The 25151-nt window shown below is 44.1% G+C and overlaps 1 protein-coding gene across 1 annotated transcript in view; it reads left to right on the top strand.

Annotated features, from left to right (window-relative positions):
- Positions 1–6889: 6889 nt before the first annotated feature.
- Positions 6890–25151, top strand: part of LOC124613529 (tripartite motif-containing protein 45) — a 169788-nt gene continuing 151526 nt past the window's right edge. Inside the window, exon 1 of the mRNA XM_047142239.1 lies at positions 6890–6951. Coding sequence (XP_046998195.1) covers positions 6890–6951 — 62 coding nt within the window. The remainder of the gene's footprint in view (positions 6952–25151) is intronic.

Genomic DNA, 25151 nt, shown 5'->3' with positions numbered 1-25151 from the left:
CATCCGTAATATTAGGAAATGGATAGATTGCTGCTCACTATAAAGATGATCCGTTGAGTTGCAGACAGGTACAACGAAATGACTATTACGCATTATAACTTTCGACCAAAGTCTTCTTCAGCAAACAAAAGTGAACACACATACACTCACTCAAGCGAGCGTACCTCACACACAGCTCCGAGCGGAGCTGCCGGTGGTAAGGTCATGTGTGTGTGAGGTGTAATTGAATGTGTGAGTGCGTGCGTGCTTACTTGTCTTTGCTGAAGCAGGCTTTGGCCGAAAGCAACGTGTAACGTAATAGTCTTTTCGTTGTGCCTGTCTGCAACTCAAAGAGGCATCTCTAGGGTGAGTAGCAATTTATTATTTCCCTAATATTGTTGTTTCTCATATATGTCTGTTCGTTCGAATTGTAGTGCAACATTCAATAAAAGTTGGTTGGTCTATCACAATAGTGCGTAACTTACGTTTTGAAATCCCCTCATACATGTTTCAAAATAAATAGCTCAGATGTTAATTTCATTTGCGAAGTTTCTTGGTACATCCAGCAAGGATTTTGACTCTGAGTCGCAGTGTGCGCTCATTTGAATCTTCCTGTCAGATTAAAATCGCGTACCGGACCGGGACCTGATACAGGGATGTTTGCCTTTTTCGAGCAAGCGAGTCCTGGTCCGCCACAAAGTTTCAATCTTGCAGAATTATTTTTGATGTTGCATGTGTTGCTGGCATATGGATAAACCGCAATACTGTGCCATCATATTGTAAATCTTTGCTTTATTTTGTTCATCACTAATGGAAATTCATCTCAAGTAAGTGAAGGTTCATAAAGAACATTCTCCTACATTTGCAATAGTTACAAGATAGGAGCCTGAATTTTAATGTGACAAAATTCTTTTGAAAATGATCTACTGAAAAGACGTGTACAACTGCAACCACAGCCGCCGGAAACTTCAATAAAATTTTAAAAAAATTATGCAGGAAGCTGACCAAAAGCAAATGCGAATAGAAATTCAGAGCAAAGTTTCAGTAATAATCTCAATGATTTTATGCAAGGAAGGCGGAATAGGCGAAGTCGATTTCATCTACTGGAAAGGTTATGCCATTGTTTTACGGGAAGCAAAAGGAAGTCTTCTATTTCCTTTGCAAAGAGCGACGCAGTGACTCTTGACTGCTACGTACTGGACAGAAAAAAATAGATCGTTTATCATCGGGGGTAATAAGCCTGACCACGAAGGTGTTCTCGCAGTGCTGAGTGATTTAAATTACGGGCTGTTATAATTCACACTCTATTTACCAGATATGTCTCCCTCTGACTTTTCTTTATTTCCAAGTCTAAAAAAATGTATGCCTACAAAACATTTTCAGCCCAATGAGGAGGTTACAGCATCCCTAGCTGTATGTTTTAAAGAACTTTCAAAATAGTACTTGAGGGATGGAATCTACACCCAAGAAAAAATGTGTACTCAAAGTGCATTGACCTAAAAGAGGACTAGGTCGAAAAATAATAACACAGTCTTCAGCTTCCACACTGAAATATTACCATTTTACCCTCGTATACTTCAGTATCTGTACTAAAGCCTCTTCACTTCTTTGCACGGTCCCTCTGTGAGATATACACTGGGTGTGAAACGATCGTTAGAGTCTGTCTTAGTTCCCTTTAAGTTTTTCAATAGCAAAAGTTGTACTGAAATTACAGCAACCAAGCACGTGTGTTACAAGAGCTTGATTTCAGTAAATCATGACTGGTTTTGAGCGTTTACACTCGTATGTGGTTGTGATCGTAGTTGCCCAGGTTAAAGATGACAGGACTGCTCGAGTGTCCCATTTCCATGTACAGTCGAGTGGAAAGTTTTCTGAATAGCTTCGTAAGAGTCTCAAAAAGGTATTCTCTGTAAAGGTCCGCGGTGCGTATGTATCGTGGAGCTTTACTTGTGATACGTAGCACTTTGTTCTGTATGATCTACAGGCATGCAGACGTGTTGTAGCTGCATATCCCGAAACTGGAGCTGCATGCGTCCCCAGTGGTCTAATTAGTGATGTGCACATGGAGCTCGACACCCTCCAATTCCGTGTACAGAATAGCCTGTTGAGCACAGGGTAAAGCTTTTTCAGCCTCGCATTTGCTCGGTTGGTTATGTAGTCAATGCGGTCCTCCCCGTGTAAGTTTCTGGTCCAATTGGATACCAAGTATATGACATTTTTTACAGAAACGTATTGAGTGTTATTTGTCTGCAGTTTTGATGTTTATGCATCTGTTTCGGTTGGCGTGTGAACGGAATGGCCTCGCACTTGTCGGCGTTTACTTTAACACGCCATCGTTCCAACCAAGATTCGGCAGTTGCGAGTGCTGACTGTAATCGTGAATTAATGTTTGACGGTTTCCAGTCTTGCGCCAGGATGGCCGTGTCATCAGCATAGATGGCTACCGTCGTGTTTTGTGTAGCTGGGAAGTCCCTGTAAACAGGTTAAACAAGGGAGGTCCCAGGATGCTGACTTGGGGCACTACCTTTTGTATGTCGTGTTGTGCTGACTGTTTGCCCTGAACGTCAGTGTAGAATCATCTGTTGGTGAGATTTGAGTGTATGAGACGTGTGAGTCCGTCGCGGAAACGAGCATCACTGAGTTTGCGAATGAGACCGTTGTGCCATAGACGATCGAAGGCCCTGTTGTTTTGCTTGTGTTGTAGCCGGCTGTGATACGTTCCATTACGCGGAAGAGTTGTGTTGTTGCGTGGTGATTCCTGAATGTAGCTGTCATTTAAATAAAGGCCGTACCTCAGTAAAATCGCAGAACTCTTCTGCTTACAGTGGAAATATAAATGTTCCAATAATCTTTGGTGACAGAACATCTTCATTCCAAAGACACCAATGTAAGAAATGGTCTTATTGAGAGAGCAAGATGGTGATAGTTCTAAGAGAACATCTCTGACTTCATTCGGCCTGACGGTACGAACGTTCGAGCAGTATTAAAGGCACGTCACTAAAAAGTCTTCTACGCAGTCTCACTTAAAATTGTACTACATTTTCTTGTAGTACTCCAATAAGAATGCAATTAGTGTTCTGGATAGGCTTCAACTTTGACTGCCGGATTGACTACATGCATGACGTCATCATCTTCCACACCTCTCCTAAGCCACACAGCCACCTAAGTCAAGAATCTCCCCTCCAGCAACGCCTACCCCATCCTCCCCCACACCCCCCCCCACCCACCCACCCACTCCTTCCTAACCCACACCGTTTCCCTCTCCAGTGATTTCCTAAGCCATGTGCCTTTTTTCCGAAATAGGACGATCAGAGAGCTCCTAAGCCAAAACACATATTTAGCTCTCCTAATAATAGTATTCTACTGTCCAAGAACATTTTCAATTCCTTCTCCAATGTCCCCTCCCCGCTCCCTCCACAGCCCCTCCTTTTCCTGAAAACAGACCAATCAGAGAGATATTATGCCAACTGCATTACACATATTGAGTTCCCCCAATATCAGATCGGTATTTTGGTTTAAATGGTTCAAATGGCTCTGAGCACTATGGGACTCAACTTCTGAGGTCATCAGTCCCCTAGAACTTAGAACTACTTAAACCTAACTAATCTAAGCACATCACACACATTCATATCCGAGGCAGGATTCGAACCTGCGACCGTAGCGGTCTCGCGGTTCCAGACTGTAGCGCCTAGAACCGCACGGGCACTCCGGCCGGCAGATCGGTATTTTGCTGCCAATCAGATTTCTCCACTCTTTCTTAAACCCTGGACCCCTTTCTTGGAAATCCGCTTAAAAATCTTCCAAACCAATACACATATTCAGCCTAGACGCAGATAAGTATTTTACTGTCATGTCAGCCTATCCAATTACATTTCTCGACTCCTTCTTATACCACGCCTCTTACTTGAAAATAGGCAAACCAGAATGGTTCGTACGGCAAGGGAGAGCAGGATATAGCATCATTCTGGTCCAGTGGTATGGGCAATCGTATAATGAATGCATGGCGTCAGACGCATTCGTCTCATAGCCAATGTTAGTTCATTTTCAGTACGCAAGGGACCTAAAATGATGAAACAATAAACTGTGAGTAGTTTGAAAGGATACTATTGACTTATTTTGCTAGATTTTCTGTTCTCGATATAGCTATTGTGAGCAGTACACACCTAAACATATGTATGTTAGCCCTGTAGGCGGCGCAAACAGATCGTAACTTTATTTCGTTTTTTAACATTTTGTGGGAAAAATTTTTTTTGAAGCTACAGTCATCTCCACAGCTTACTCAGTAACTTATTTTTGTTGTGCTACATTTGAAAGTATCTGTGAGTAAAATGTAAATCAGTTTATTTACTTACTACATACTGCAGTCTTGCATTATTAAGTAACTATATCCAAGTAAAACGCACTGAATTTTGAAACTTTCTCGTCTGTAAGGTGGGGGTGCCATATGTAATCACAAATAATGTTCAAGGAACGTTGGGTACAACAAACGAAGTATCATCACCTTTTTAGAAGTTTTTCAGTTCAGTTTACTTCTCTAAACGCCATTTTAGGGAAAATATGATAATGCATCATGTTCTACACTATAAAAATATAATTGACATTATTGACTGGCTAATGTAGCTTTTTATTAGTTTCGATTTTAGGCCTAGTTGAAGCTATGGATGTGGATAATACTTATCCTTATCTACATGATAAACATAACTGAAGTGTCAGTTAGGGAAAAATGGTTGCAATTATGCACAATACTATTATTGCCTGTCAATCATTTCCATCACAGACCTACAACACCCACAAGAAGACACTCATCCAAATCCACAGGACAAAAATTCGATAACTCTTGATTGCCAGGCATGTGCTGCACCACTAGACCAACACATCTGACAATGACTCTCTAATCAAGTTAATTTTTACTTTACTCTTTAGATCAAGACAAAGTAAGTTGTTGGGTGAAGTAGCTACATGAAGATGGAAAGATTAGCACAATAGCTTTCTCGGCGAATCTCGATGATAAAATCTTCTCGGGTTGACAACCGAGTCAATGTGTTGTTTTCCAGCAACGTTTCAGCAAGTTTCTTACTTGCCATCTTCAGGCGAAGGCCTTCGCCTGAAGATGGCAAGTAAGAATCTTGCTGAAGATGGCAAGTAAGAAACTTGCTGAAACGTTGCTGGAAAACAACGCATTGACTCGGCTGTCTACCCGAGAAGATTTTATAATAGATTAGCACAAGATTGGAAAAGTTAGAGGACAGCATCAAATTATACTGATGATTTTCTTAAACAAGTAATACAACGATGATATGTTTCTTTAGAATAAAAAAACCGTGCCTCGAAGATTCGTCTCACTACAGCCAATCGGAATCCATTTAAACGGTATCGCCCCTCCGGCTGGCTGTGTCATTCGGCACAGAGGACAGAGAAACCACCTCCAGTAGCTCCACGTCTAGGGCAGCACTGTGGTGTTCAAACGAACCTCTGGGCTATGGATGGTTTATCACAGTTGTATTCGGGAGCAGGTGGGTTACCTAAACAAGACTACGTCAGTTTCCACCCTATTCTTGACGAATTCGATTATCTGTTTCGATTCCAACGCTCCCGATATCGACGGTACGCTAAACTCTATCGTTCTTTCTCGGTATTCTCCCACGTGAAACCAGATACGTGAAAGAGATACACTGTTCAGGTTTCTGCCAGTGCAATGGAGTTGTCCCAGGCACGTTTCTGTATTATGACTATATTACCCTTTGTATAAATGATCTTCGAAGGTCTCCAAACGTTTCCATAACATGATTTTTACTCTTGAGTACTTTGATGCGACCCGCCACGTGTTTTTCTTCTGTACGGTGTGAATCTCTTCAACTCACAATAGCACCTACAACCAACGGCTGTCGTGAAGTTGGGCGACCACCCCTCATCACAGATGTCGGGTGTCATAGGCTGAGCAGAATGGTAAAACAGGACAGGCGGCGAACTGTGGTGGGACTGACATCAGACTTTAATACTGGGCAGAGTACAAGTGTGTCTGAACACACAGCTCACCGAACACTCCTAGCGATGAGCTTCTGCAGCCGATGTCAACACCACAACGTCGGCAACTCCGACTGAAATGGGCACATGACCATCGACACTGGACGTTGGCGCAGTGGCAGAGCGTTGAATGGTCCGATTAATTCCGACACCTTCTTCATCATGCCGATGGGAGAGCGGGAAAAGCTCCTTGACACAAGTACTGCGGGACGGAGACAATGGGATTAGCCGAGCGGTCTAAGGCGCTGCAGTCATGGACAGTGCGGCTGGTCCCAGCGGAGGTTCGAGTCCTCCCTCGGGCATGGGTGTGTGTGTTTGTCCCTAGGATAATTTAGGTTAAGTAGTGTGTAAGCTTAGGGACTGATGACCTTAGCAGTTAAGTCCAATAAGATTTCACACACACACACACACACACACAGACACAAGCTGGCGGCGTGTCCATTATGCCCTGGCGAACATTCACACGGGCATCCATGGGTCAACTGGAGCTCATTAAGGCACCACGATGGCCGGGATTATCGTACACTGGTTGCAGATCACGTACACCCCATCATGACAATCACGTTTCCCAACGGCAGTGGAATTTTTCAACAAGATAATGCGTCATGTCACAAGGCCAGGAGTGTAATGGAGTGGTTCAAGCAACAAAGTGGCGAGATCTAATTGATGTGCTGGCCCCCCAGCTAGAAAAATTCGTAAGTGAGGTAGAGTTAAATTGGGGAGGAACCATTTTTAATCGTTCGCTGTAGTACCTAGCTTAGCAGACGATGTAGCATTACTCGCAGGAAACACAGTTGTGCTGGCTGATGCCTATCAACAACTGGAGAGAGACACTACAAGGGAACTTTATCTGGTAGTCAATGTCGAAAAGACCAAATATATAGCAATGACCAACCAACGTAACATACCAAGTCTCAGGATAGCCGACAAGGAGTCTGAAAGGGTGAGGTACTTCAAGTACCTTCTATTGACTATCACAGAGACATCGGCAGCTAAATGAAAGCTATAATAGCAGCAGGCAACAGATGCTGCTTTCCCGAACAATCCATGATTAGAAACTCGCTTCATTCATGAAAATCTAAAATCCTCTTTTACAAAACAATTGTTATGTATGGAGCCGAGACGTGGACCATGACTGCAAATGAGGAAAGGATCCTTAGCATTTGCGAGAGAAAGGTTTCTCGTAAAATATATGGCCAAATATACGATCAAGGAAGTTGGCACATCCGTAAGAATGCAGAACTAGAACAACTTCTTGAAGAAACTGGCATTGTCACCACCATTAGAATAAGAAAACTACAGTGGGCAGGACACGTGGTCGGAATGTAGGAAGACAGAACATGTAAGAGGATTTTTCATGGAAAAGCTGGAGCCAGACAACGGAAGGGACGTGCCAGAGAGAGGTGGGTAGACGGAATCGAAGAAGACATGAAAAAGCTGGTTGCCAGAAGATGGAGATGGAAAGCCATGGATGGGACAGAATGGCAGTATATTGTAATTCAGGCCAAGACGCGTAAAGGGCTGTAGAGCCCAGGAGTAAGTACGAGGTGCATTCAAGTTCTAAGACCTCCGATTTTTTTTTCTCTGGACTGGAAGGAGATAGAAACATGCGCATTGTTTTAAAATGAGGCCGCGTTCATTGCCAATATGTCCCAGAGATGGCAGCACCGTACGGCAGATGGAATTTTACCGCCAGCGGTGAGAATGAGAACTGTTTTAAATACTTAAAATGGCGACGTTTTCCTTACTTGAACAGCGTGCAATCATTCGTTTTCTGAACTTGCGTGGTGTGAAACCAATTGAAATTCATCGACAGTTGAAGGAGACATGTGGTGATGGAGTTATAGATGTGTCGAAAGTGCGTTCGTGGGTGCGACAGTTTAATGAAGGCAGAACATCGTGTAACTCCAAACCGAAACAACCTCGGGCTCGCACAAGCCGGTCTGACGACATGATCGAGAAAGTGGAGAGAATTGTTTTGGGGGATCGCCGAATGACTGTTGAACAAATCACCTCCAGAGTTGGCATTTCTGTGGGTTCTGTGCACACAATCCTGCATGACGACCTGAAAATGCGAAAAGTGTCATCCAGGTGGGTGCCACGAATGCTGACGGACGACCACATGGCTGCCCGTGTGGCATGTTGCCAAGCAATGTTGACGCGCAACAACAGCATGAATGGGACTTTCTTTTCGTCGGGTGTGACAATGGATGAGACGTGGATGCCATTTTTCAATCCAGAAACAAAGCGCCAGTCAGCTCAATGGAAGCACACAGATTCACCGCCACCAAAAAAATTTCGGGTAACTGCCAGTGCTGAAAAAATGATGGTGTCCATGTTCTGGGACAGCGAGGGCGTAATCCTTACCCATTGCATTCCAAAGGGCACTACGGTAACAGGTGCATCCTACGAAAATGTTTTGAAGAACAAATTCCTTCCTGCACTGCAACAAAAACGTCCGGGAAGGGCTGCGCGTGTGCTGTTTCACCAACACAACGCACCCGCACATCAAGCTAACGTTACGCAACAGTTTCTTCGTTATGACAACTTTGAAGTGATTCCTCATGCTCCCTACTCACCTGACCTGGCTCCTAGTGACTTTTGGCTCCTAGTGACACTCTCCGTGGCCGCGCATTCACCAGCCGTGCTGCTTTTGCCTCATCGATTTTCCAGTGGTCAAAACAGGCTCCTAAAGAAGCCTTCGCCGCTGCCATGGAATCATGGCGTCAGCGTTGTGAAAAATGTGTACGTCTGCAGGGCGATTACGTCGAGAAGTAACGCCAGTTTCATCGATTTCAGGTGAGTAGTTAATTAGAAAAAAAATCGGAGGCCTTAGAACTTGAATGCTCCTCGTAAGTAAGCAAGTGGCATTTCTCAACAAGATAATGCGCCATGTCACAAGGCCAGGAGTGTGATGTAGTGGTTCGAGGAACACAGTAGAGAGTTTCAGCTGATGTGCTGGTTTCCCAACTCACCAGATCTGAACCCGACAGAAAACTTCTTGGATACGATTGAGCGTGGCGTCAGAGTTCGTCGCCCCACTCCCCGGAACTTACGGAAATTGCGTGACACATAGTGCAGATGTGGTGCCAACTCCCTTCAGCGCCCTACCAAGGCCTCATTGCTTCCATGCCACTGTTATCTGTGCCAAAGATAGAAATACAGGCTATTAGGTAGTGGTCACAATGTTCTGGTTGATCGATGTATCTCAGCAAAGAGAAAGATAATGTACTATCGTCCTGTCTGTTGTGGTTGCCCAAAACTACACTTTATTTGGTGTATAAGCTATAGTTTCCAAGGAATCCTCATATACCATGTGCATAAAACGTAAGTTAGCAGGGTGTTCAACAACGAGAAATAAAACTGATCACAATCAGTATCCACACGCAAAATACCTGGCAGGAGCGCGACGTCGTTTAGCAGCATTAACCCGCTCCAAATACAAGTCCGACACTTGACCATTAGAATAAGAAAACTGCAGTGGGCAGGACACGTGGTCGGAATGTAGAAAGACAGAACATCTAAGAGGATTTTTCATGGAAAAGCTGGAGCCAGACAACGGAAGGGACGTGCCAGAGAGATGATACCAGACGCCACGCCCAAAGACTCACCATGCTTATGTTCACTGCCAGGTCTCCGTAAACATTCTGCAAGCGCCTATCAATATCTGCGTTTCTCTGGTTTTTCACTAAAAGAAACTCAATGGCTACTCTCTGGTTGGAACACACTTTCGTTACAGACGCCATTTTGAAGGCAACGTATGGCGCTGCCACCTGTCGAAACTTCATGAAACTACGTCTTTCGCTTAGAATTAAAGATCGGTTACTGCATTTTATCCGAGTTCAGAAATTGATCGTTGGACAATCAGTCTTATTATTCGAGATTCATGGCATTGACTGTTATCACTTAAAAGTCAAGCTCATACTCAAGACCTATTTTAGAGGTCAATTTTTTTAACTGGCAGTGCGAGTTAGAGAATTATTGGTTTTATTGATTCAAGAGCTGAAATATCTAACCACTTCGAATATCTTTCTCAGCATTAAATGGTGTGGTCTGTTTAAGTGTGTGCTGTGTATTCCGAACTCATGAGATTACTTGCTTACTATTCAAACACTTGGCTTTCCGCATCAGACGTACTTTGTTATACGATTGGCGTTCAGTAACAATTCAATACACATCTTTTTCGGCCAAGTGTCTACGTCCAAACGAACGTCTTGCTGCTGTAGGGTGGAGAAGGAAGAACAGTTCAATGACGTTTGTGAGCTCCTCTTGGGTGCGCAGTCTTGTGGGAGGTCTTGCACTCAGACGTCCAACTGTGCAGTGAGATGTTTGACTAGGAGGCGATGACTGACGTCCAGAAAAACGCCTGATAATAACTGATGTGCCGGCCGCGGTGGTCTAGCGGTTCTGGCGCTGCAGTCCGGAACCGCGGGACTGCTACGGTCGCAGTTTCGAATCCTGCCTCGGGCATGGGTGTGTGTGATGTCCTTAGGTTAGTTAGGTTTAAGTAGTTCTAAGTTCTAGGGGACTTATGACCTAAGATGTTGAGTCCCATAGTGCTAAGAGCCATTTGAACAATAACTGTTGTCTCGTTAGCACCATCCGCGACTACATTGCCAGCTGCTTGCGGTTTATTGGTAGATGCTTGGATGCACGACGCCTCTTCCTTCACGTTCTGGTATCTACCAGCACCGTGATTATCTATAGCGCAGCTAAGCCACTCAGCGCTGGATCCGTCGGATACAGCGCTGTCCGTTCTGCTTGTCACTGTTTTCCACATATCCTTTCCGATTCTGCCAAGAATGTCTGCATTCCTTCTGTTATCAATCCACCTAATTTTCAACATCCTGCTGTAGCAATACATCTCAAACGCCCCAGTTCTCATCGTTTCTGGGTTCCCCAGAGCCCATGGTTCACTACCACACAATGCCATGCTCCATACGCACATTCTCAAAAATTGCTTCCTTAAATTAAGACTACGTTTGATACTAATAGACTTCTTTTAGCCAAGATTGCCCTCTTTGTCTGTACTAGTTACTTCTTACACTGAAGCGCCAAAGAAACTGGTATAGGCATGCTTATTCAAATACAAAGACATGTAAACAGGCAGAATATGGCGCTGCGACAACACCCATAGTAGACAACAAGTGTCTGGCGCAGATCGGTTACTGCTACTGCCATGCAAGGTTTCCAAGATGTAAGTGATTTTCAAGGTGGTGTTGTAGTCGGTGCACGAGCGATGCTACACAGTGTCTCCGAGGTAGCGATGAAATCGGGATTTTCCAATACGACCATTTCACGAGTGTACCGCGAATATCAGGAATCCGGTAAAACATCAAATCTCTGACATCGTTGCGGCCGAAAAAAAATACTGCAAGAACAGGATCAGCGACGACTGAAGAGAATCGTTCAACGTGACAGAAGTGCAGCCCTTCCACAAATTGCTGCTCGGCCATGAACAAGTGTCAGCGTGCGAACCATTTAACGAAACATCATCGTTATGGGCTTTTGGACCCGAAGGCCCACTCGTGTACCCTTGATGACTGCGCGACACAAAGCTTTACGCCGCGCTTAGGCCCGTCAACACCGACATTGGAATGTCGATGATTGGAAATATATTGCTTGGTCGGACGAGTCTCATTTCAAATTGTATCGAGCGGACGGATGTGTACGGGTATGGAGACAAGCTCCGAATCCATGAATCCTGCATGTCAGCAGCGGACTGTTCAAGCTGGTGGAGCCTCTGTAATGGTGTGGGTGTGTGCAGGTGGAGTGATATGGAACTCCTGCTAGTCTAGATACTACTCTGACAGATGACATCTACACAACATCCAGTCTGATCACCTGCATCTATTCACGTCCATTGTGCATTCCAACGGACTTGGGCAATTCCAGCAGGACAAGGTGACACCCAAAACGTCCAGAATTGCAACAGAGTGGCTCTTCTGAGTTTAAACGCTTCCGATGGCCACTAAACTCCCCAGACATGAACGTTATTTAGCATATCTGGGATGCCTTGCAACGTACTTTTCAGAGGAGTTCTCCACCCGCTCGTATTCTTACGGATTTATGGACAGCTCTACAGGATTCATGGTGTCAGTTCTCTCCAGCACTACTTCAGACATTAGTAGTGTCCATGCCACGTCGTGTTGCGGCACTTCCGCGTCCTCGGGGAGGCCCTGCACGATATTAGGCAGGTGTACCAGTTTCTTTGGCTCTTCAGTGTATATTCTCCTTGCTTCGCTCATTACATGCATTTTTCTTCCAAGACAGCAGAACTCCCTCGCTTTACTTACGTTATGGTCACTATCTTTGACGTTAATTTTACCGCTAATCTCGCTCTTACTGCTCTCCATTACCTACCTCTTCCATTGGTTTACTCTCAATCAAAATTCTATAGCCATTCAAATGTACATTTCATTCCTGTAATTCTTGGTTCTTCGTGATATATCCGCAATTACATCCTTACAACGAAATCGCCGCATATGATACCATTGTAACTTTCAAAAAGGTGGAGGGGCCGTTAGTAGTGAACCAGATAGGATGACATAATTTTCCGGCGTCTAATATGCACGTGTGCACGTGCAGGGAAATGTTTTGGCTAACAAAATGGGCTAAACCGCTGGTGGGAAGCAGACGTAAACAAACGCGTGGAGTCACTCGTTCTCGAAGATTCATTCCGTTCTGAATGTCGAAACGAAGCACACGAGAATAGTGCCTTGTATCTGGCGGGCAGAGAGCGCCGAAAAAGTAAACGAGCCGTGAATGCCCCATTGTCGCCTCCCCGCGCGTGTTTGACTGTTGCGGCCGCCCCGCTGGACAGCAAGAGACGCGCCGTGTTCTGAGGTCTCAGTTTTGCAACGCCCACACAGTGGCAGCACTGTTCACACGTGTGTTTGGGGAGGGCGAAAGTATAATGTAACGTAGCTACGATTCAGTTTGTCGTACAGAGATAGTGAGAAGCAGATACTACACACACACACACACACACACACACACACACACACACAGTCAAGATAAATTTTCACGCGAAGCAGAATTTTGATCTTTAGAGTGACACACGGTTTTTGTACCACATATTTATTGTCTTGGTCTGGTGCCAATGAAAAAGTTTGTAGGTAAAAGAACTGGATCCGACCTGTAAAATGTAACCTCACGGAACTCATAAAAATCACCAGTCGGAAATTAAAAAAATTTCAGCTCTAAGGACTTAATGGAAAAACACCAGTCTATAGCAGACTAGTAGTTAGTAGTAAATGAAATGATTTAGAATACCGTGCTGTGGACGGAGTACGAATCACATACTGACAAGGAAAGTACGTGACCACGAACGATCAGAACCCCACAAAAATGTGCTTAGCTTAGGAATACGAGTCGCTCATATAGCTATTCGCATGCAAAACTGTGCTCCTTACCACGAGAGACATTTGAACGATCACCTATTCAAGGTCTAAGAGAGGAACTCTGGTAACGGGAAGAAACAAAATATCGATATAATGCACACATCAAAAAGAGTTTTGCATCACCCCGATTCCAAGAACTCCTGAACAGACGTTGACTGTGGATATTGTATCACAGACACAGTCCCTTTGACTGTTCAGAGCTGTCACTAAACCTGCCCAAAGATGTAAACAACCGTGCATGAGCAGCGCCTATTAGACGGAGGGGGTCTGACAGCCGATCAGTTCCAGTCATTCCACCAGGAAGGAGGTACACGGCTCGTGTTGCCTGTAGTTCAACCATGCCTAGACGGTCAATACCGCGGTTCGACAGCTTCCGCATTGTTACTTCGTGCCAGGAAGGGCTCTCGACAAGGGAAGTGTCCAGGCGTCTCGGAGTGAACCAAAGCGATGTTGTTCGGAAATGGAGGAGATGCAGAGAGACAGGAACTGTCGACGACATGTGTCGCTCAGGCTGCCTGAGGGCTACTACTGCAGTGGATGACCGCTACATACTGATTACGGCTCGGAGGAATCCTAACAGCAACGCCACCATGTTGAATAATGCTTTTCGTGCAGCCACAGGACATCGTGTTACGACTCAGACTGTGCGCAATAGGCTGCATGATGCGCAACTTCACTCCCGACGTCCAAGGCGAGGACTATCTTTGCAACCACGACACCATGCAGCACGGCACAGATAGGTCCAACAACATGCCTAATGGACCGCTCAGGACTGGCATCACGTTCTCTTCACCGATGAGTGTCGCATATGCCTTCAACCAATCGTCAGAGACGTGTTTGGAAGCAACCCGGACAGGCTGAACGCCTTAGACACACTGTCCAGCGAGTGCAGCAAGGTGGAGGTTCCCTGCTGTTTTGAGGTGGCATTATGTGGGGCCGACGTACGCCGCTGGTGGTCATGGAAGGCGCGCGTAACGGCTGTACGATACGTGAATATCGTCCTCCGACCGACTGTGCAACCATATCGGCAGCATATTGGTGAGGCATTCGTCTTCATGGACCACAATTCACGTCCCCATCGTGCACATCTTGTGAATGATTTCCTTCAGGATAACGACATCGCTCGACTAGAGTGGCCAGCATATTCTCCAGACATGAAGCCTATCAAATATGCTGGGAGTAGGTTGAAAAGGGCTGTTTATGGACGACATGACCCATCAACCACTCTGAGGGATCTACGCCGAATCGCGGTTGAGGAGTGGGACAATCTGGACCAACAGTGCCTTGATGAACTTATAGATAGTATGCCACGACGAATACAGGCAAGCATCACTGCAAGAGGACGTTCTGCTGAGTATTAGGTGTACCGATGTGTACAGCAATCTGGACCTCTGAAGGTCTAGCTGTATTGTGGTGCAACATGCAATGTGTGGCTTTCATGAGGAATAAAAAGGGCGGAAATGAAGTTTATGTTGATCTGTATTCCAATTTTCTGTACAGGTTCGGGAATTCTCGGAACCGAGACGAACCAAAACCTTTTTTTGTGTGAGAACCCACAGGTAAAGTTACACGATCGTCACTTAATCGTGTGTGCTATACAATCAACTTTCCGAACCGAAATACGAGCCTGTGTTACAATATGCTTGGAAAAAGGCGGCTTATGACTTGTCATACCAATGTCTTCCTTTGAAAATGTAATTAGTGAGGCGTTTGATAACGGATTGCTTGAATGGAGAAGCGATCTTGAATCTGAAAAAGTGGCTTTAGTTAGACTTTGCATAGATCACTTCATAGAAATCCCACACCTGCACTGTGAAGACTGAATGATCGCGTAATACTGTGAAGTCATATTATTTTGAATTGCGGACAGCCGCAGCCAATGGCCATGTCTTTAGAAAAGGGCAGAAAACAACTCTCTGGCTATAGAAAGTTTTTTTGATTAAAGCCATGACCAGTTTCGTTTAATGCAGGCGCATCCTCGCGCGATATAAATGGTGCCTACAACATTATTTTACGCTTTCCTGAACCCACTCCCTGTACTTCACGTCATAGATAAATTAAAACCAGCTAGAAGCGTCCGTGAAATTGATGACAACTGGGTGTCCCATAGTTCAGAGACCGAATTGATAGAACATCCTAAGAATTTTTGTTCTTATGTTAAATCAGTAAACGGATCGAAGCCATCTGTCCTTGTGACCATAGAGACATCGAAACGGAGGACCACAAAGAGAAGGCAAAATACTAAACGGCTTTTTCCAAAAATCTTTCAGTGAGAAATATCGTACTGTAGTTCCTTCTTTAAACCGTCGCACGAACGTCAAAATTACAGATGTCTAAATAAGCGACCACGCGACAGAAAAGCAACTGAAATCGCTCAACAGCGGAAAGGCGAATGAATCTGTTGGAATACCAATTTGATTTAAATAGTATATGCCGAAGAACCTGCTTATCTTCTAGCAGCCGCCTATCGTAAGCCACTGGAGGTGCAAACTGCACCTAATGATTAGGAAAAAGCGCAAATCATTCTCATTTTTAAGAAGGGTCATTGAAAAGACGCATCTAACTATAGGCCTACATTTCTGAGATCGATGTGTTGTAAAATTTTGAAACATGTTTTATGCTCGTTTATTAAGAAATTTCCGAAGACCGAAAATCTCCTCTGCATGAATCAACACATGCTCTGAAAAAAAAAAGCCCATATGAAACCCAGCGCGCTCTGTTCGTCCACGAGACCAGCAAAACAGTAAATACTGGTGCCCAGGTAGATGTATTCTTTTGACTTCTGGAAGGCATTCGATGCAGTTTCACAATGCCACCCAATGAACAAAATACAAGCATGCGGAATAGGAATATCCGATCAGCAGTGTGACTGCAATGAATAGTTTCTCTAGTAAGTTCTGGGGCTACGGAAGAGACTGTTATACGTCAATTACTTTTCACAGACTACACAGGCTGAATCACCTACTAGTCGCACAGCAAATATTTCGGACGTGGAAGGCACTATCGATGTGTGATTTTCACATAACTGAATTGGGGCAAGGGGGCCTGGTTGCAACCAATACACGTTGAGACGTTGACGAAAGTGCAGTTTTTTACAACAGTTACAAATTATTTAGATGGGATAATGCGTGTTGACAGTAAAATCCTATAAGTAGCGTAAATGAGAATGTCAGTGGTGTTTTTTGCAAGAAGCTAGTGCAAGTAGTTACGAGTTATCGTACTGTGAACAATGGAAAGATCAACAGCTATTTGTTCCATCGTATTGCTTAGATGCTAGACGAAGACGTCAAGTTTGTTTACACTGTGTTGTGTGCACACTGCAATTGCCCTGCGACGGTCCTTTCACTTATTGTGTGACAGAGGACGTGGTAGGACGTGCTTGGAAGATGGTATTTGCCAATGCGAAAGGAACAGACATCCTCGTGGTTTATGGAGAATGTAGGAAGTTTGCCGTTCGTTCGTGTACCTTGTATGCCGAAAGATATCCCAATAGAGTCAACCTCTCCAACCTCTTCAAACAATTACATATGATATGAAACGGCGTATTGCTGTTGCCTGCCCTGCAATTTCCGCTGAAATGCTAGAATGTGTGCAGCAGTCATTGCATTCCAGACTGCAAGCTTCTATTGAGTCAGGTAGTGGTTATTTTCAGTACAAGCTTTGAGGGTACATTGGTTCTTCACGCGACAGGCCCCACAGATGTACTGTATTCGCCTTTGTTTGTTTTTCGTTTGTGCTTGATAAATGGTTCAAATGGCACTGAGCACTATGGGACTTAACTTCTAAGGTTATCAGTCCCCTAGAACTTAGAACTACTTAAACCTAACTAACCGGCCGGCCGGAGTGGCCGTGCGGTTCTAGGCGCTACAGTCTGGAGCCAAGCGACCGCTACGGTCGCAGGTTCGAATCCTGCCTCGGGCATGGATGTGTGTAATGTCCTTAGGTTAGTTAGGTTTAATTAGTTCTAAGTTCTAGACGACTGATGACCTCAGAAGTTAAGTCGCATAGTGCTCAGAGCCATTTGAACGATTTTTTGAACCTAACTAACCTAAGGACATCACACACATCCATGCCCGAGGCGGAATTCGAACCTGCGACCGTAGCGATCGCGCGGTTACAGACTGAAGCGCCTAGAACCGCTCGGCCACTTCGGCTGGCTGTGCTTGATAATGACCCGCTTAACAACGGAACGCCTCCGGAGACGTTTTAACATTTGTGTAGAGCTGTACATACGCACCCATGTGAAATTCACATTCGTTTGTGCTTCAACATAGAACAAACAGCTGTCGGTGTTCACAGTGTTCAAACTACGATACCACATAAACTACCTGCACTAGGGTCCTGCAACAAACACCAGCCGCGCGAAGTGGGCGCGCGGTTTGAAGCACCATGCCACGGATTACGCGGCCTCTCCCGCGGGAGGTTCAAGTCCTCCCTCTGGCATGGGTGTGTATGTTCTTCTTAGCATAAGTTAGCTTAAGTTAGTTTACGTAGTGTATAAGCCTAGGGACCGATGACCTCAGCAGTTTGGTCCCTTAGGCATTCAGAAACAACAAACACCATTGGTGTTCTAATTTAGTCTTTGATTGTGGTACTGTCAACAGGCATTGTTCCAGTGAAATATTTGTACCTTTTGCAAATAAATACACATTTGAAACTCATAACAGTCTGTGTGTGGGCTGCAAAGACGGATCCTTGCCTATTATTCCAGTCTGTGAAATCCGCACATCAATGGCGCAATCCATTGGCTGGTTCAAATGGCTCTGAGCACTATGGGACTTAACTTCGGAGGTCATCAGTCCCCTAGAACTTCGAACTACTTAAACCTAACTAACCTAAGGAGAGCACACACCGCGACTGCTACGGTCGCAGGTTCGAATCCTGCCTCGGGCATGGATGTGTGTGATGTCCTTAGGTTAGTTAGGTTTAAGTAGTTCTAAGTTCTAGGGGATTGATGACCACAGATGTTAAGTCCCATAGTGCTCAGAGCCATTTGAACCATTTGAACAGCACACACATCCATTCCCGAGGCAGGATTCGAACCTGTGACCGTAGCGGACGCGCGGTTCCAGACTGTAGCGCCTAGAACCGCTCGGCCTCCCCGGCCGGCCGCAATCCATTATCGAAATATTTGCGCTGCAAGGTTTAGGTGATTCACTGTATAAATGACATAGTGGATAACATAAGAAGTTTCATGAGGATTGTTGCGGATGCTGCCGCTTTATACAGAGAAGTTGTGAGGCTAGAAAACTGCAGCGAAATGCAGGAAAACCTGCGGAGGGCCGACGCTTGGTGCAGGGTTTGGTAGTTGACCTTCGACATGCATAAACCTTACGTATTTCGCATAATGAGGCAGAAAGACCCGTTATTGTATGGTTACGCGATTTCGGAACAATCACTGAAGCAGTCCCATCCACAAAATATCTATGAGCAGGCGTATGGAGTGATTTAAAGAGGATCGACTACATAAAATTAATCTCGCGTAAGGCCGATGCCAGGTGGAGATTCATTGGAAGAATCCTCAGACAGCGTAGTCCACCCACACAGGAGGTGGCTTACGAAACACCCGTTCGATCAGTACTTGCATATTGCTCGTCAGCCTGGCGAACACACACGATACTATTGTTAGAAGAAACAGAGAAGATCCAAAGAAGGGCAGTGCGTTACGGAGGTGCTCAGCTATCTCCTGTGGCAGCCGATGTAAGAGAGGCGTTCTGTGTCACGGTGTGGTTTAGTGTTAAAATTCTGAGAGCGTTTGTTCCTCGAAGAGGCAGCCAATGCATTGATTCTTCCTGGGTATACCTCTATAAAGGGCCCTGGCAATAAAACTAGAGAGAGATTCGAGCTCACGTGGTAACTTTACAGACAGTCGTTCTTTCCTCGAGCCATTCGCAACTGGAGCTGGAAAAGGGAGAAGTGACACTGGTACACAAAGTGTCTTTCGCCATTCATCATATGCTTGCGGATTACAGATCTAGATGTAGACAAATCAGAATGGATAAAACGTACTGAGTGTATATTTTCCGTTTCGGACACATTGCATCCTTCCTCATCAAATTCCCACTTTGTTCAGCCCAGGTACTCCCGTTCACTTCAACTCTTCTGTTGATTTCTTTTGCTCTGCATCTAGACGTTACCTTCAGCTACCACAGATACAAAAACTCAGCAACTGTTTCTCTGAGTCCATTGATACTTTGCACTATTTTCTTTTCTATGTGTTGATCGTGAACTATTTTAGTTTCATTCTAACTGGTTTACAGGCCATTTGTTTTATTATATTGTTCCTTCAGTTACTGACTTTTATCTCAACACCAGGTAAACAGTACAAAGTCATCAGCGTAACGAAGATGGTTTAAGTATTTTTCATTAACACATAATCATTCTCCTTTTTCCCAGTCCAGGAATCTTAAAATTTCCCTTAAGGTTGATGGCAATAGTTTTTTTTGATGTGGAGACTGGTCCTGCTTATTAGAATTTTTTTACAAATTTGAGAAACTGCAATCGAAGCTTTAGCTTTGGATTGCACATTCCTCAGTTTACTAACATAAACTGATTAATTCTTTATTTCTCTAGAGCTCGCAGTAAATAATTATTTGTAACTGAGTACAAAGCTGTCACAAAATATATGAGTCCCCACACGATTGTCTCGTGAGTGTCTACAAACAATTAGCGCGAACTTTTCACCTTGGAGATGAAAGAATACGATGTGAACGTTATAAAAATTATCTTAGAGGACGCGGAAAGCAACAGATTTTAAGTGAAGTTAATTTTCAGTGACGTATCAGTTAGTTAGTTACACTGAGAGGCACCCACATGCCTTGCTCATACTGTGGCATCAAGCAGTCAGGCCTGCAAGATGAGTGGTCTGCCAAGCGAGTGGATTTATGTTTATTTATCGGGTAACATCAATGACTGATTATGAGCTCTAGTACTCACAATTAAGCTACAAATTATTCTCCTGTTTGAATATTACGCAACAGAAACGGATAACGCACATCTGACTATTAGTAATTTACACAACTCTGATTGTCCACTACGCACTGGCAATACCACATTTCTTTCTTATCCAACGGCTTTGACCAACCCGTGGCCATCGCACTGAATATGAATGGCGCATACATTATAAATTCTGGATATCATGACTACACTCTATTCGAAGAATAAGGCCACCAATCTTTTTCTTTTCACTATCTTTTTTTTTTATTCCGATAAATTCTATTATTCTATTATTACATTTTTATACAATAATTACACACGAGAAACTCCGCCCAGTGGGCATGGCTTTACATTGGTGATTATCTTATGGTCTCGTAATTATCTAACGCTACAGTGCACTTTCTGGATAGGATGGTGGATCTTTTGCTATATCTCACACTTCGACTCTCACACCCATTATCACGAAAATTTACTCCAGACCGAGTGGTACAAAAAGGAACTTTGAACCTATCTTGCTACTCTCCCATGCAAACCACACATACTTAAATTACATGGAATACAACACACTGGCAACATACATCACAAAGAATAGTCACAACGTTAGAATCACTTCACTTTCAGCTTTCCCACTTCAATTAGTATTCATCTCAGTTTCACACGACACTACCCCACTTCGTAACTTTTCTTTCCTACTACGAACTCTGGAGGATATATGCACGTTTTCCTGTGCAATGCAAGCCAAGTGGCGTTGCTGGATAGACGGCTGACTCACCTTGCTTCTCTCTCAGAGTATTAGAGTTTGAATCCAGCGTCACACGGAAACATAACACGCAGAATAATATTAAGAACATTTTCGTCACACACGCGAGTCCTCAACTGATACCATGGACGAGTACTTCTCTTTATCCTTTGTCTATTACACAGATTGAGACTCACACAGTACTCACCACGTGGAAGTACTCGTCTCTAATTCCAAGTCCTGCACACGCCATTTCTTAAATATTTCCAACTTATAATACACACGCCAGTAATTCAGCTTAACTTTAGCACTCGGAAATATTTCAACTTAGTACTAGCATTCGACAGTATTCCAACTTAGTACTAGCACTCGCAAGTATTTCATCTTATTCCTACACGTGGTTTCACTGTGACCGTTGGTCACTTCCGAAGATTACTACGAGCCCCTTAATATTACCTGTCTGTCATTTAATTCTCCCCCCAAAAGTTCCTGAAATAGAGAAGTAATTATTCCAAACTACTCTTGAGTATTTCACATGCATATCATTTTCTCCACTCTTTTGTCTTTACGGAGCACACCTAAGACAGGTCTTACCAACACAAGATCCAGCGCCAGAGTGCTGAAACATGGCCGTTCTTCAGGTCATCTCGCACCTCCGTCGAGGTGGGGGAAGACCATGCTACCCATTGGTCAGCAGCATTTCAGGCGCTCAAAGCTCAGGTAAATTTCATCTCTTTGGTTCCACCAAATGTGACCAAAGGACCGTCTCAAAGATGATCATATATTGCACATTCACTATCTGCAGTTAGCAGACGACCATACATTCATTCATTTCGCAGATCTCACCAAATTGGATGTAGGGATTTATTTTGTAGTGGTGCACATGTGATCAATTAAAAAAATAAATTGTCATTCTTTCCTACACTGGTATTCGGCTTTGGTGTATTAAGTGAAATTGAGTTATTATTACAAAAAATATGTTGTTCTGACAAGAATAACGAAGAATGTTGTACCTATATCATTCTCGGGCGGTACTGTACCCTTTCGCCATGTCCCATGAATCACTGAAGGATTCTTTGTCGAAATTATGTGGGAGGAGTCAGTTTAAAGCATATATATACATCACTAGTGCTAACTTTAACGAACATATTACTTTTTAGTCCTACACATGTACTCATGCAAGGACATTAAAAATTATTATTATTATTATTTTTTTTTTTTTTTTTTTGCAGACTACCAATTTTTAAATAATAATTCGTCCATAAAATAGAAGGACTTATTTAGGAGAAATGATTTTGGGCTAGATTTAAAACTTACTTCGCTACCTGTCAGACATTGTATGCTATTGGGAAAATGATCAAAAGTCTTTGTAGCACCTCACTGAACTCCTTTGCGAAGCCCTGACAGCTTCAATAATGTGTAATATAAGCAATTTTTTCCACTAGTGTTGTAGGTATGGACATCACTGTTCTCCTCATTCTGTTTTAGCGGTAAAGTTAACCGGCATAATGTGCGCATATGAAGATTCCATAACCCTAATGGTATAGCTGAGTATGAATGACATTTGCAGAAAGTGATCTTGCTTTGCGCCATTTGCTCTGAAAAAAAAAGTATGACCTATTCTCTCTTTAGCATAATGCAGTGGACCACTACGGTCGCGGGTTCGAATCCTGCCTCCGGAATGGATGTGTGTGATGTCCTTAGGTTAGTTAGGTTTAAGTAGTTCTAAGTTCTAGGGGACTGATGACCTCAGAATTTAAGTCCCATAGTTCTCAGAGCCATTTGAACCAGTTGATAATGCAGTGACAGGAACGAGCTTCCCTGAAATGCTGCAGACGTGGCTTTTTGCATAATTAGGGAGGACTCCAACGATTTCATATTCGACATATTCGAAGAGAATGGAACGCCACCACAATGGCGTAACAGTATACAACTTTTCCTCACGACACATTGCCTCAACGTTGGACAGGACAATTATGGACGCCGAGACACTGCGCTATACTCGTATTCCTTGCCTCCAAGATCTTTAGACATGACAATATTCGACTTTTTCTTTTGGGTGTACGTGAAGGAATTTGTTTTCACCTTCCCTTTAACTCGTAACATAAATGAGTCCAAGAATAGAGAAACAGCAGCAGTGACTTTCGTCGATGAAGAAATTTTAAACAAAATGTACGTAGAACTTATGTCATCGAGATAGTGTTTGTGCGGCTGGTGGTGAACGCATACAGCGTTTGTAATTGTACTGCAAAACAGCGTACTTCTTTTGTATTATGTTTTCATCAGTACATATGACGTCTGGAAATCGGGTGATTCTTTTTAAAACGCCCTGTGTTATGACCACTATAAGCGTTCAGTTGATAACGAGAAACAACATAGGACCTTTTTTTTTATTTGTACTTCCATTCTCCAGTTCAAAGAGTAAAGAAGGCTGTTTGGAAACCGATCGTAGTAGAGCGTCAGTTGTTATTAGGCAAATATCAGGGGGGACTATAATGGGAGGGGGGGCTTCGAATTGGGAATAAATGGAAAGTGATCACTTGTTTCAGCGTTTGCCTTAAACCAAGGGAACCTTCCCGGGAACCTTACTCAGAACATGGGAATGAGAACTACTTTGTACCAAATTTTGGCACAATATATCTCAGAACATAATTTAAAGCCTAGCGTGTGTGAAAGTGTACCTGGCTGCGTACTCACAGACTAAAGTCTATGACTTTCTCGACGTGTAATGTGTCTAATTCTCCTAGGAGTAAGCTGCGTATTACACATTGTGATGGAAACAAGGACACTATGGGTGACAGGTCATAATTGGCGCCAACTTAACGTCTAGTCACAGTGGGCACTTGTTATGTGGCGTATAATAACGGATTATAAGCATGGCAGTTACTCAGTTCCTCGCAAACCTTCCCTCTCTCTCTCTCTCTCTCTCTCTCTCTCTCTCTCTCTCTACAACGATATGCACATATACTTACACTGATCAGCAAGAACATTATGATTACCTACCTAATTGCCTAATTGCCGGTACGTCCACTTTGGCACGCGTCGTGTCATGGAAGCATGAGGCCTTGGCGGGTTGCTGGAAGGAGTTTACATCACATATGCACACACAAGTCACCTAATTCCGGGCGGGGGGCATTATCTTGTTGAAAAATGCCACTGGCATCGGGAAACATGATCGCCATGAAGGTGTGTACGTGGCCTGCAACCAGTGTACGATACTCCTTGGCCATCATGGTGCCTTGCACAAGCTCCAGTGGATGCATGGATGCCCACGGGAATGTTCACATTCATAGGTCGTCGGCTGCGGAGGCCCATCGTTAGGAGTGTCCGGTGCACTGTGTATTCAGACACACTTTTTACTCTGCCCAGCATTAAAGTCTGATATTAGTTCTGTGACAGTTTATTGCCTGTCCTGTTTTACCAGTCTGCCCTGTCTGTGACGTCTGACATCTGTCATGAGGGGTGGCCGCCCATCCCCATGACGTCTCGACGTGGTTTCACCTTGGTTTCGCCACGTGTTGAAGACACTCGCCACAGCACTCCCCCAACACCCAAAAAGTCATGCAGTTTCCGAAATGCTCGTACCGTGCCGCCGGGCTATCACAATCTGTCCCCGGTCAAACTCGGGTAGATCGCGTGCCTTCAACATTCTACACACGGACAGCACACTCACTGATACTACATGCACAGTGCGTGTGTCTCAGTAGCAGTCATTGCTCGCCAGTTGGCGCTGTTATCGCCTGACGCGTTTATATCGATAGTAGGTCGGTGATCACAATCTTCTGGCTGATCAGTGTATAACGTCACTATACACAAAGCTACCATATCCATACCTTTTTACTTTACACGTGGCTGTAGTTCTATTCGTAATGAGTTGAGGAGGCGCATGACCCGTAACGTCCTGTGCAATATTATTTTGGCGCGTTACACACAGGTACATCTGTGTGATCCCGTTGGTTCTTCGACAGTCAGTGCCTTTCTTGGGTAAAACAGTGGGAGGATATCGTCGAAAGTTCGTATTAATACGGCCTGTTTTACGTTTTTCTCGGTAATGGTTTCCAGCAAATTTA

The sequence above is a fragment of the Schistocerca americana genome, chromosome 4, assembly GCF_021461395.2.
Source record: "Schistocerca americana isolate TAMUIC-IGC-003095 chromosome 4, iqSchAmer2.1, whole genome shotgun sequence".
NCBI lineage: Eukaryota > Metazoa > Arthropoda > Insecta > Orthoptera > Acrididae > Schistocerca > Schistocerca americana.
This window is presented reverse-complemented; position numbering and strand designations above follow the sequence as displayed.